Source organism: Myotis lucifugus, unplaced genomic scaffold (genome assembly GCF_000147115.1).
Source record: "Myotis lucifugus unplaced genomic scaffold, Myoluc2.0 scaffold_2213, whole genome shotgun sequence".
NCBI lineage: Eukaryota > Metazoa > Chordata > Mammalia > Chiroptera > Vespertilionidae > Myotis > Myotis lucifugus.
Genome location: NW_005873261.1, coordinates 1 through 12,477, shown reverse-complemented (window position 1 = coordinate 12,477; position 12,477 = coordinate 1). Strand labels below are relative to the sequence as shown.

General features: G+C 53.8%; 1 protein-coding gene across 2 annotated transcripts in view; it reads left to right on the top strand.

The window, feature by feature from the left end:
• The window catches only part of SNRPA1 (small nuclear ribonucleoprotein polypeptide A'), an 18,800-nt gene extending 12,253 nt beyond the window's left edge, over positions 1-6,547 (top strand). Inside the window, exons 3-10 of one of the 2 annotated variants that reach the window (XM_014450417.2) lie at positions 16-133; positions 785-863; positions 1,285-1,331; positions 1,902-2,004; positions 2,968-3,047; positions 3,440-3,515; positions 4,390-4,483; positions 6,167-6,547. In XM_014450417.2, the coding sequence (XP_014305903.1) occupies positions 16-133; positions 785-863; positions 1,285-1,331; positions 1,902-2,004; positions 2,968-3,047; positions 3,440-3,515; positions 4,390-4,483; positions 6,167-6,225 (656 nt within the window). In that variant the 3' untranslated portion in view covers positions 6,226-6,547. The remainder of the gene's footprint in view (positions 1-15; positions 134-784; positions 864-1,284; positions 1,332-1,901; positions 2,005-2,967; positions 3,048-3,439; positions 3,516-4,389; positions 4,484-6,166) is intronic. The other variant, XM_006108392.3, reaches the window with a different exon arrangement.
• Positions 6,548-12,477: the final 5,930 nt, after the last annotated feature.

The following is a 12,477-nucleotide window of genomic DNA, read 5'->3' as shown; positions in this document are numbered from 1 at the left end:
TCATCGAGAATCTGGGTGCGACCTTAGACCAGTTCGATGCGATCGACTTTTCTGACAATGAAATCCGGAAGCTGGACGGCTTCCCGCTGCTGAGGAGACTGAAGACCCTCCTGGTGAACAACAACAGGATCTGGTGAGTGGCCGCCGGGGCAGCGTCTGGTGCCCAGGCTGAACGTACCCGCTGCCAGTTCTCATGCAGGTGGGAGCTTAGCTTGGCATCGGGCTCGCCCAGCGGTTTCCAGCTTTTTTCATCTCATGGCGCACACAACCTAAGTACTGAAATGCTGCAGCACACAGACTCTGACCCCAAAAAATAGATTTATATTGATTTCAGAGAGAAGGGAGAGAGAGGTAGAAGCATCGATGATGAGCGAGAATCACTGATCAGATGCCTCCTGCTCACCCCACACTGAGGATGGAGCCCACAACCCAGGCACGTGCCCTGACCGGGAATAGAACCGTGACCTCCTGGTTCATAGGTTGATGCTCATCCACTGAGCCACACGGGCTGGGCTGGGGTTTCTGCTTTTCTTCGTGTCCTCACACAGCGTGGGAGCAGGAAGAGCCCCCGACAGCCTCCGGGAAGCGTGGGTCCCAATAGCCTGCCGCTCTCACTGGCCCTGGGGCCTTAACAAGGTTTTGTGTTTGTGCCTCTGTCGCTCGGGTGTCGGGAGAACAGCCTCCCAGGTTCCTGCCACCTGGAGTCTGAGCTCCTCCGAGCCGGACGTGGTCACATGGTCCGCAGCTTCCCCGTCACTGACTTGGGGCGTCTGCTTTGTTGCAGCCGCATCGGCGAGGCGCTGGACCAGGCCCTGCCCTGCCTCACGGAGCTCGTCCTCACCAACAACAGCCTCGTGGAGCTGGTGAGCCCCGGGGGGTGGGGGGCAGGTTCTCAGGAGGCGGGAGCACCCCGGTCCTGGGCAGCTGGGCAGGTCTGTGAAGTGTCCCTGCCTCCCTCTCCTCGCCTTGGTCTGAAGCTCTGGGAAGCAGCACGTGGTGGGTTAGATCCGCCTGGAACCTGTCCTCCAGGGAGATGACCCGGCTCTGCATTCGCTGTGCTTCCTGGCGGATCTGAGTTTGTCTTCTTTTCCTGGAGCGGACTTGTCTCGCTCACCTTTATGTTTTCCCTCCTCGTTGCTCCCTCTCACTCCTGTGCGCTTGTCTCTCTTTCTGTTCGTTCCGTTTTTCCTGGAGCCGCTTAGAGATTAATTATTAAACAGCTGGCTCTGTTCGAGGCATCACCGTGCTCAGCGGCTCAGGGGGGTGTCTGCTCTCCCTCCACAGGGCGACCTGGACCCGCTGGCGTCGCTCAAGTCGCTGACCTACCTGAGGTAGGAGACGCCCTGTGACAGTGAGTCCTTCACAGTAACCCCTGCCCGGCCTGGACCTTAACACCCAGTGAGGACAGAGGAATGCTGTATGGGAACTGGGAAAAGTTTAAAATTTTAAAGAAAACATATGTATATTACTTTTAAAACTCATAAATCTCCTAATTTGGTTTTAACCACCATAAAAAAATGAGGAAAAGAGCACCTTTAAAAACAATATTGCAGCTCCGGCCGGTGTGGGTCAGTGGTTGGCACCAAAAGGTCACAGTTTGATTCCCAGTCAGGGCCCAGGCCCGAGCTGCAGGCTCAATCCCAGTGTGGGGCTTGCAGGAGGCAGCCGATGGATGTTTCTCTCACAGATCAATAAAAACCCCACAAACAAAATATTGCAAATATTCCCATCGGGCCCAGTGCCCTGTCACACTTTCCCTGATGCTCCCTGAGCTGTTGTGACGTTGAGTTGTGTGTGAAGAGCAGCGGGCTGTCCCCTGATCTGTGGGTTGGGGGGAGGGGAGGGTGTGGGGACAACCTGGAAGGCCCCCGGGCAGCCGGGTGACGCTGCCCTCCCTGCAGTATTCTCAGGAACCCCGTGACCAATAAGAAGCACTACCGCCTGTACGTCATTTACAAGGTCCCCCAAGTCCGCGTGCTGGACTTCCAGAAGGTGAAGCTCAAAGTAAGTGTGCTTCTGTCGATCGTAAGTCAGTGTTCACTTGTGGATTTGATACTTGATACTGTTATTTTTTTTTAATTGCCTAATGAGTTTTGCTGTTGGCTTGTAATGATAACGTGGGAAAGGAAACATTAGATCAAATTTTCCCCGCGGCCTGGTTCCTGGCAGGCCTTTGGGCAAAGCTGTCTCATGTCGGTCGTCCCAGCGGGTCGCACGGTCCACAGGAGACTGCCCTCCGTGGGAGCTGGCCGTGCCCAGTCCAGCAGCCTCATCACGGGAGTGGGGGGGCGGGGGTTCCTGCTTTAAACCAGGGGTGGGAACCTTTCCTCTGCGAGGCGCCATCTGGCTATTTACAACGTCATTCACGGGCCATGCAGAGTGATCACCGTAGACATGAGCCTGCTCTGTGTGGTCCAACATTTAATACCCCCCTCCCCCCCCCATGCCTTGGCAGGGCCAGGCCAAATGATTTCTTGGGCTTGATGTTCCCCACCCCTGTTTTAAACCTTAATTATTGTTTTTGTGTGTGTGTATTTTTTTAAAAATTGATTGCAGGGAGGAAGGGAGAGGGAGAGAGATAGAAGCATCCATGATGAGGGAAAGCCATCCATCGGCTGCCTCCTGCACGCCCCCCACTGGGGATGGAGCCCGAAACCGGGCATGTGCCCTGACTGGGAATCGAGCCCTGACCTCCTGGTTCATAGGTCGATGCTCAACCACTGAGCCACATGGGCCGGCTGAGCCTTAGTTGTCTGGGAGCCCCGCCTTGAGGCAAGGAGGGGCCTCTTCCTTCAGTAGCTTCACCGGAGAAGGCAGGAGCCCAGTGTCGCCTTTGACCTTGACCTTGGCTCTGCTTTGGTGAGCAGCCCAGTCTGCCTCAGAAGAGCGTCCTCCGTGTTTCTGAGGAATGCATTACACGCGTGTGCTTTCCTGTTTCCATTAACTCTGTGTGTGGTGTCGCTGTAGGAGCGTCAGGAAGCAGAGAAAATGTTCAAGGGCAAGCGGGGTGCACAGCTTGCAAAGGATATTGCCAGGAGAAGCAAAACGTAAGCTGCGGGCGTCCGCCTTCTCTCCACTTCCCCTTCAGAAACACTCCGGCCGCCACGGGGCCTCCTGCAAACGCCACCCAAACGCCCGGGCCTGACCCGGCACTGAATTGGCGCCACGCGAGCCCGGGACCATCAGCGGTCCGGGCGTCACGTGACACTCCTGCCCCGTCGGTGGGCAGAGCCAACATTTCGAATCCGGTCTCGCTGTCACATGTCCTGAGTCCCGCGCTCTGTGATGGCCCGAGTGGTGTTTCTGAAGGAGAGGTTCTCGTATCAGTTTGTTAACAAAGATAAGATACTACACTGGTTGAGTTACTTTCAAAAGCTTTGAAAGTAAGAGGAGCAGTTCCTGCTGGGCTGGTCTTAACCGTCATGTCCTTCCCTCCCAGTTTCAACCCAGGTGCTGGTCTGCCCACTGACAAGAAGAAGGGCGGCCCGTCGCCCGGGGACGTGGAGGCCATCAAGGTGATGCTGCCGGCCTCGGGCTGGAGGGGGGGCTCTCCGACTCAGAGTCAGTAATGAATCCAGTTCTGATCCCCCCACACAGGTGTTAGAGCCCAGCTAGATTTTTGTGGGGGTGTCTGTTCTTTTTTTAAATATGTTTTCTTTGATTTCAGAGAGAGGAAGGGAGGGGGAGGGAAACATCCATGATGAGAGAGAATCATGGATCGGCTGCCTCCTGCACGCCCCACACGGGATGGAGCCCACAACCCGGGCCTGTGCCCTGACCAGGGATCGAACCGTGACTTCCCGGTTCATAGGTCAACACTCAACCACTGGCCCACACCGGCCGGGCACAGCGATATTTTTGTTAACGGAGAAAGTAGCTTGGAGCTATTACTTGACCAGACTCGGGCTTGAATTAAGTACAGGAGCCGGTCGAAGTGGGGGCAGCTCTGGCCTTTTACAGTTTCCTAGGACGAGTGTATTTCAGCAGCTGGGACTTTGTACACCGTGTCAGTGTCTGCTGGGTTTTGTTTTGTTTTTTTCTCTCTCTCCCTTCGTTTTTACTGTCAGATATTTACGCTGAAAGATCCTGCTTGGGGCGCAGTGAGAAATGCTGATGTTATAACATTGCCTCCTACGCTACCCAGTGCCATGATCCCAATCGGAATTCCGTTTGTCACATGTTAGGACACGCAATGATAATTTCCTCTCCTCTGGGAGGGTCTGCGTGTCTTTACCAATTTCGGAAATTCCTGGTTTGGTTTTTGGGTCGATTGCAGTGCCAATAAAATGCTTCCCCCAGCGTGGTTTGAATGGGAACTGCCTCCTGAAGGTGTTGTCTGGGTGATGGGTGGGCCGCGGTGAAACTGACTGTCCGTCCCCGTGTCCCCAGAACGCCATAGCGAACGCGTCGACGCTGGCGGAGGTGGAGCGGCTGAAGGGCCTGCTGCAATCCGGCCAGATCCCCGGCAGGGAGCGCCGAGCAGGTCAGAACGCACGTCTGTCTGTCCACGTCCTACTCCACGTCCACGTCCCCCACAGTTCAGTGCCGAGACCCCAGAGCAGTGCCTCTGGCCGCCTAACCTGAACTTCACGGGTCCCTTTAGATCAGCGGTTCTCAACCTGTGGGTCGCGACCCCTTTGGGGGTCGAACGCCCCTTTCACAGGGGTCGCCTAAGACCATTGGAGAACACGTATATAGTTACATATTGTTTTTGTGACGAATCACTATGCTTTCATTATGTTCAATTTGTAACAATGAAATTGGAGGTCACCACAACATGAGGAACTGTATGAAAGGGTCTCGGCATTAGGAAGGTTGAGAACCGCTGCTTTAGATGCTCTTGGAGGGGAAGTGATCTGATGTAGAACATTGTGTCAGGGGGCCCTGGGGTTTTTCTCTCTCTCTTTTTGTAATGTATACTTTTGTTGATGTCAGAGAGGAAGAGAGAGAGAAACATCCATGATGAAAGAGAATCATAGATCAGCTGCCTCCTGCACGCCCCACACTGGGGATGGAGCCGGCTACCGGGCAAGTGCCCTGACCGGGAATCGAATTGTGATCTCCTGGTTCATAGGTTGATGCTCAACTGAGCCACAGCGGCCAGGCACTGGGGTTTTTCTATGGAAACAGTGATGCAAACAGTATTTGATAGCCATGGAGTAACATGAACATGAGAGGACAGTGTGGACTTGACCGCTGTGTGCACAGGATGGTTTAGTAGTTGGAACACGGGTGCGAGGCCCAGGTCTTAGCCTCCCAGCTCTGTCCTCAGTGAATTTGAGTCTCCACTTAACCTTGAATCCTTCTCATCTTTAAACCTGAGGTGGTAACAGTGCCAACCTCAGAGGGTGTTGGTGTGGTTTTGTTTTGTTTTATTTTTTTTTGTTTGTTAATCCTCAGCCAAGGATATTTTTCCATTGATTTTTAGAGAGTGGGGGGGAGGGAGAGACAGAGAGAGAAAAACATTGGTGTGAGAGAGACATGTCAATTGGTTGCCTTCCACAGGAGCCCTGACCAGGGCCCGGGCTGGGGGTGGAGCCTGCAACTAAGGTCATGCCCTTGACCGGAATTGAACCCAGGACCCTCCAGTCCTCAGGCTGATGCTCTAGCCACTGAGCCACACCAGCCAGGGCTCAAAGCCCTGTGGGAGGACTGAGTAAGGTGCTTACAGGTAGCACTTAGCACCGGGTACTCTGGTGCCTGAGTGCCAGCTCTGTCGGGCGGGTTGGGCAGGGGGTGTCCAGTGGAAAGTCAAGTGCTGCGCGCTGCCAGGTTGGCTACTCTGTGACGGGCCCCTAGCTGGGCGGGCGGCTGGAAGGACTGTTAGAGCTGAAGCTAAAGGCGAGTAAGCCTTTCAGGAGACGCTGGTTCTCACGGGGTGTCCTGGGGCCCCTGGGGGTTGTGATGTCCGAACCCAGGCGTTACTTGTTCCCGTCTCGCTTAAGGATGTCCGCAGTGAGACAAACGCCTTTGCCATCTTTTCCTTTGGGATCTGACCATCCCTTTCAGTCCCTGCGGGCGACAGCTGGTCTCTGACCGGAAGCCCCTCGGGCAGGGGCTGCTGGCGGGGTGCCCTGTCCTGGGCCTGCACAGGGCCTCAGCCGGGCGCCCGCCCCGAGCAGCTCTGTCCCTGAAACCCTGTGGCCCTGGCTTTGTGTCTCCTCAGGCCCCAGCAACGACGGGGAGGAGGAGATGGAGGAAGACGTCGTAGCCAACGGGTCCTGAGTGTCCGCGGGGCCGGTGTCCACGGGGCGAGGGGCCCTGCCACCGGGGACAAGTCCTGCCTTGAACGTGGAATCACAGTGTCGAGCTTCGCTGAAGGGCTCCGACTGCTGCAGTCGTTTCTAATACGCACTCGGAGATCTCAGTGCCTGATTCTTACAGTAAAAACAGAGACTCCTGCTGCCTGGACTGTGCGCGCAGTGTGTGTGTATGTGTGTGTACGCCTTTCAGCTGGAAACGCAGGAGGCCTCGTTTCTGAGTAGGCCTCCGTCCCCTGTAAAATGTTTGGATGTTTAGACCTTAATAAAACTGGGTGTTAACGGCAGCCGCTGTTTGCTCTCAGCTGTTTCTTTCTCCTGCACAAGCTGGTTGACGGCCACGCACAGAGGGAATGACTCAGGTTTCTTAGGCCTGTGCTCACCGTGGACACAATGCCTTTTGCCATTGACCAGAGGAGGCCACCAGGGCCACCCAGATCAAAGGCCAGGAGATGCACTCCCCCCACCTTGAGGCTACAGCGAGGGTAGGGCTGTAAAGGACAAACTGGGGCCCTGGCTGGTGTGGCTCAGTGGGTAGAGCATCAGCCCTTGGACTGAAGGGGCCCAGGTTCGATTCCGGTCAAGGGCACATAACCTCAGTCGTAGGCCTGATCCCCCCACCCTGGTTGGGGGGAGTGCAGGAGGCAACCAATCGATGTTTTTCTCTGTCTCTCCCCCTCCCTGCCTCTCTGTTTAAAAATCAATGGAGCCCTACGTGGTTTGACTCAGTGGATAGAGCGTTGACCTGCGGACTGAAGGGTCCCAGGTTCGATTCCAGCCAAGGGCACATGCCCAGGTTGCAGGCTCGATCCCCAGTAGGGGGCGAGCAGGAGGCAGCCGGTTGCGTGATTTTCTCTTAGCATTGATGTTTCTGTCTCTCACTCTCTTCCTCTCTGAAATCAATAAATTTTTTAAAAATTGTTAATAAATAAAAATCAATGGAAAAATATCCTCGAGTGAGGATTAAACAAACAAAAAAAAAGGGACGAACCTGGGCCAATCACAGTCTCTCATGCGCAGTGACAGAGTTCTGGATGCTGCCTTTGTCCTGGGTTTGCAAGCAGCATCAAAGCAGCTGTACTGAGCAGTCGTTCATGGAAATAATGGGTTCTAGCGAGCGAGGTGAGATGGATGGCGTGCTGGTTCCAGGGACAAAGGGACCAGCCAGGCTAGAAAGAAGGGGACCATAGAGCAACATACTAGGAACTGAAATGAGAGACCACCCATACACGCTGGCAACTCGAACTCTATAGAGTGGCAGTTACATAAGCCATCTGTCACACTGTGCACATACACACACACATGCACTGTCGCTCAATATAGCATTTCAAGGTACTTTGTTCTTGTGTGTGTTTAAATGCGTTTATTTCTTAAAACATACCTTTGTATTGACCTCATAGAGGAAGGGAGAAAGAGAAACATCAATGAAGAGAGAGAATCATTGATCAGCTGCCTCCTGCAGGCCCCCTATTGGGGATCAAGCCTGAAACCGGGGCATGTGCCCTGACGGGGAATATGACCGTCAATAAGCGAATTTACCTTGGATCCTGTCATCCCAATTCTGGGAATTTCCCTTCAGTCTTACCAGCACAAAATGACACTTGGACAAGGTTATTTGTCCTTTGCTACGTTGTTTGTGACAGTAAAAGGTTAGGTCCAAGCGTCCATTTATAGAGGAAGAGAGGAATAAGTGAGGGAGCATCCTTCAAAGAACGAAGCACCTGCAGACATAAACCGGGGAGCAAGAAACGCGCCCTCTGGTGGGTGCGAAAGGGTACTGCATGGTGCGGAACAGGAAGCAGAGATGTTTGCTAGTGTTTTTATAGGGTGTCCCAAAATTCATGCAAGAAGTAATTTTGATAGAAAACACAGATTTATAATTAAAAGTTGTAAATTTTTTATTGATTTATAAAGTATACAGTATAGGGTTATGTATGGAATAGCACATCAGGTAAATGGCCTCCATGGCTTTGCTGGCACATACACGAAGCCGTGGTCTTCATTGTCCCTGCTCCTGGGCCATACTGGTACTTGGTGATGCTTATCAAATTGAAGGGATTGAAATCAAAGGGCAACAGATATTAGAATCTGATTCAATAAACCAAGTAAAATTAGTCTTTTATTTTTGTTGTTGTTAATGCTCACGCAAAATTCAAATCTTGCATGAATTTTGGGACACCCTTTATAACAAAACACGACACGGATGCCCAGGAAATAAAAGTGAAACCCTTAGGGGGTTAGTTGAAAAAGACGTTAGTGAGGTTTCTCAATGGATAAATTAAACTTTCCATCTGATTTTTTTTTTCATTACGTGACCATAATGTCTATATAATCCTCCTCAATAAACACCAATTTTCCCCCAGTTGAAGCCCTAAAATGATGAGCAGAATATTGGTCCCCGAGACCAGAGATTCGACGGGAGAGCTTATTTGGTGCAAATGCTGCTGTGTAACAGGAGTGGGAAGGGGCCCACATGTGTTCCTCCCGCGTGGGGATAGCAAGAGCCTCCTCAAACCATCCAAACGCTCACGCTTCCTCCCGAATCCGTTTCTCCGTTGCCTTTCTTCTTGCTCCTCCCTGCACTTCATTTTTGCAGCCCCCGTAATCCTAGGGCCTCGTGTCAGGTGTGGTTTTCCTTAAACCCTTGAACACATAAAAGAAAGAATCACTTTGCAACAGGTTCTTGGACTATTGTGTTAACCAGAGGGCTCAGGTGCTGGAACTCTGTGACAACGTCGCCCTCTTGTGGTTCAGAGCTGTTACTGCTACGAGGAGGTCTCTCTTAGGCCCAAAGAGAGTCCTGACCAGATATTTCACTTCCTGGCCCATAACAGCCGGTTTCTAATGACCACCGTCACCAGCATTTCCAAGGGTGACACCGTGGTCCCCAATTTTTGGCTGACTAGCTGGTGGCCCTGTTAGAGGCGAGGACTTGAGAGCCGTGGCTCCCGGCTCTCAGGTGGGAAATGGGTCAGTTTCCCCAACAGACTGATACGGAATATTTGGACTGGAACCTGGATTTTTTGTCCACCGGAGCCGAAGAATGAATCCACGGACAGAGGGTGGTATAGCAAAGGTGTAGGTTTATTGAAGAACAAGTACAGACTCCCACGTGGGGAGAGGGAAAGGGTCCCACGGAGTTCCTTTTCCCTGCAGCTTATACATAGGTGTATCGGCTAATAATGCGAATTTTGCACATACCAGTTAATCATGCAAAATCCGCATTATTAACCGGTATACCTTGTAAAGGCTGCAGATCTTTGTGCCTTGATAGCCCCTCTGATCATCACTATTCGCTTGGACTGGTTACCATAGTAACTCCTGGGCTCAAAGGTTGAACCTCACATGGGACACCTGAGGTTCTCCCTCCTCCTTCCTTATTGTTTCCCTATTCCCTTTGGGCTTTCTTCTTCTCCTTCTGGATGAGGGGCTCCTTCTCTTTATTTTGTAAATATAGACCTTTTGCTGGTCCCAGCTCCCTCATTCTATGGAAATGCACCTGTTGCAGTGTTTCAGCTCCTCTATTCTATGGAAGTATACCTTCTGCTGCTCTGCAGCCCTGTGCTCCCTCCATGGTCCCCTTAATTTCTAAAATGTCCTAAACCTGCCTTCTGTCACCCCTGAAATTCCTGTTTCAAGAACAGCATCAGCGTGTAAACGGGCTGCATAAGGTCCTAGATGCCTTATGGGGACGTCTTGTCCCCTTGCAAACCTGCCCGATCACAGCGGCAGAGTTCACACTTGCTGCTCTCAAAATGCTCCCTTTCATCTGTTTGCACTCATACGAACTGTGGGTGGCAAGATCTGCACACAACGTTTGCCTTGCTGTTGTGCCCCCAAGAAAAACCCCCACTCCCCCCCACACCTGACTCGGGCGAAGGGGAGGAGAGTCCCAAAGGGAACATGCTTTTATGGCCACTTGTGTCCGTAAGACCCAGCTGGGCTTGGCAGCCAGCTGCTGCCGGACACACGGGTCAACAGGAGGGGATTATACCCAACTAGCAGCATCTTTTTTCTTCCCTCCCTCCCCCATTCCTGGGGTCCAGAACAGTTCCCAGTAACTCTTTCACTTGCCTCAGTGAGAAATGGACATGTATGCTGAATGGGAAATAGTAGTGTGGGCCCCTTCCCGTCTCCCCCTCCCCCTCCCCCTCCCACCCCGAGGGGTATAGTGAGGCCATGAGTAATGTGTAAGCCACCTGTGAGGCCACGGGAGCCTGGCCAGCTCCTTGGACTAAGAAAGGCCACAGAGAAACTGCTTCTAGGCCTGAGCCCTCATGGTAGCCGCTTGCCCCAGGACACAGCTCCTCCCCCTGTGGGCCCTGCTTGGCTTAGTTTTCTGTCTCCTATAGAACCCTGCAGCGGGGAAGCCGGGGCTGCAGCAAAACAATGGCACCGGCAGGCAGCCCTGGTGCGTCCCACCTGCAGGCCGGATGGGACATAGAGGAAAACTTTGGTGCAAACGTAAGTCCTGCTATAAACCCGAGTGTTTCACAGCCGGTGCTCTGGGTTCTTTGCATAGCACAGGCCATGGCCAAGTGCATTTCGCTTCTAGATATTTAGTGACATTAAAGCAACCGCTGCAGGTAGGAGGGGGTGAGCATCAGGAGCAGGTGAGGAGCTCTGTGTCTTGGGCTCAGACTCTTGCCTGGAGGAGAGGTCAGGCCCAAACCACCTCCGCTTCCTTTGTCAAATGTCGTGAGAGGGAAACTGACAGAGACTCGGGGACTCCACAGAGAACTCTGATCCCCCCCTTTTGAGCCTCCTGTGCCCCCAGGGTTCAGCCAGGGAACAGGCACCTCGCCAGGTACATTGACCAGAGAGAATTTTTAACTCAACCAGGCAGGGTAGGAAAGGGAAAGGGGCGAGAAAGCATAAGGTTGGCAGGTCTGATTGGGTGACATCTAGGTCCCCGCCAAGCACAAATCACCAGGCACCCCTCGTCTCTGAACACTGTCCCCAAGGGCGGGGTCTGCGCACACGGGACCCCCTGTCCGGTTAGTGGCTCATCTGTTGGCTTCTGCACCCGCGTGGCTCTGGGACTAGTGTGATCCGGCTCGGTCTGCTGGTCTCCGGGCAAGGAGCCCGGCTGTTAAATCCTTAAAGGCAAAGCACAAAAACAAAAACGTGCGGAGAAAAAATGAAAATGATTAGGGTGTGTTTTCCATGTCAGGACCCGGTTCCAGTTATAGCCTAAAACCCGCCTCAGCCATGGCAGTCCCGTGAGGACTTGCAAGGCTTCACCTTTGCGGTCAGTCCACGCTCGGGGGCAGGTTAGTCCTCCGGGAGCCCGCGCCCGCGTGTCCGGGGAGTTTCCACGTTCCCGCGGGGCGCCGGGAAGTTGCGTGGGGAGTCTGCCCCCTCCCCGCAGCTTTCTGAAAAAAATATTTCCAAATGCCCCTTCTGCGGCCAGGGTCTCGCCGCGCCGGCCAGGAGGTCCCCGGTGGACGCCTTCGGCCGTGATGGACGCTTTCCACCCGCTCGGAGCCAGACAAGAGACTCTCTGAGATGAACGAGATAAAGTTGGGGGGTCTTGGGGCGCGGCGGTGCTCTCTCACCCACGCCCCCACCCTTCAGATGCGTCTCTCTTTGACTTCTACCCTATTGTCAGTCGCCACCTTGTGGCCACTTTTATATTGCCGCCTTCCTCCGTAGCTCCGGGGCATTCGGTAAGGGATGAGATTTGATCTTGTTGCCCGAGGCAGAGTTCCAGAAGCCCGGAGGCGATATCAGGATCGCCCCCGGTTACTCCGAGTGTCCACGTGTTATCGGTTCTCCGGAGATTGTACCGGCAGTCTCATAGACTATACGCCTCAGGGCAACTTCTGGCTGAGCTGTGAGCAGGCGATACCAGCACCGCCGGGGTCCGCCCGCGGGAGCCGCTGCCTGTGGGGTCGTCCCGGTCCCGCTGTGGGGAGCCGCAGGGGTTCCGCCCGGCGTGGGAACCACCGCTCGCAGGAGCCTGCCGTGGGCCCGTCTGTGGGGGCCGCAGGGGGTCCACTTGGCCGCGGGTGGGAACCACCGCCCGTAAGGTCTTGATCGCGCGTGTGAGCCGCAGTGGGCCCATCCACGGAAGCCGCAGGGATTACGCCCGGCCGCGAGAACAACTTGATGAGGGGACTGTCCGCCACGTGAGCTTGATATGTTCCGTCTCGCTGAGAGAACAATCAGTTTCGATCTGAATATCTGCGGATTTTGCTAAAGTTACGTTCTACCT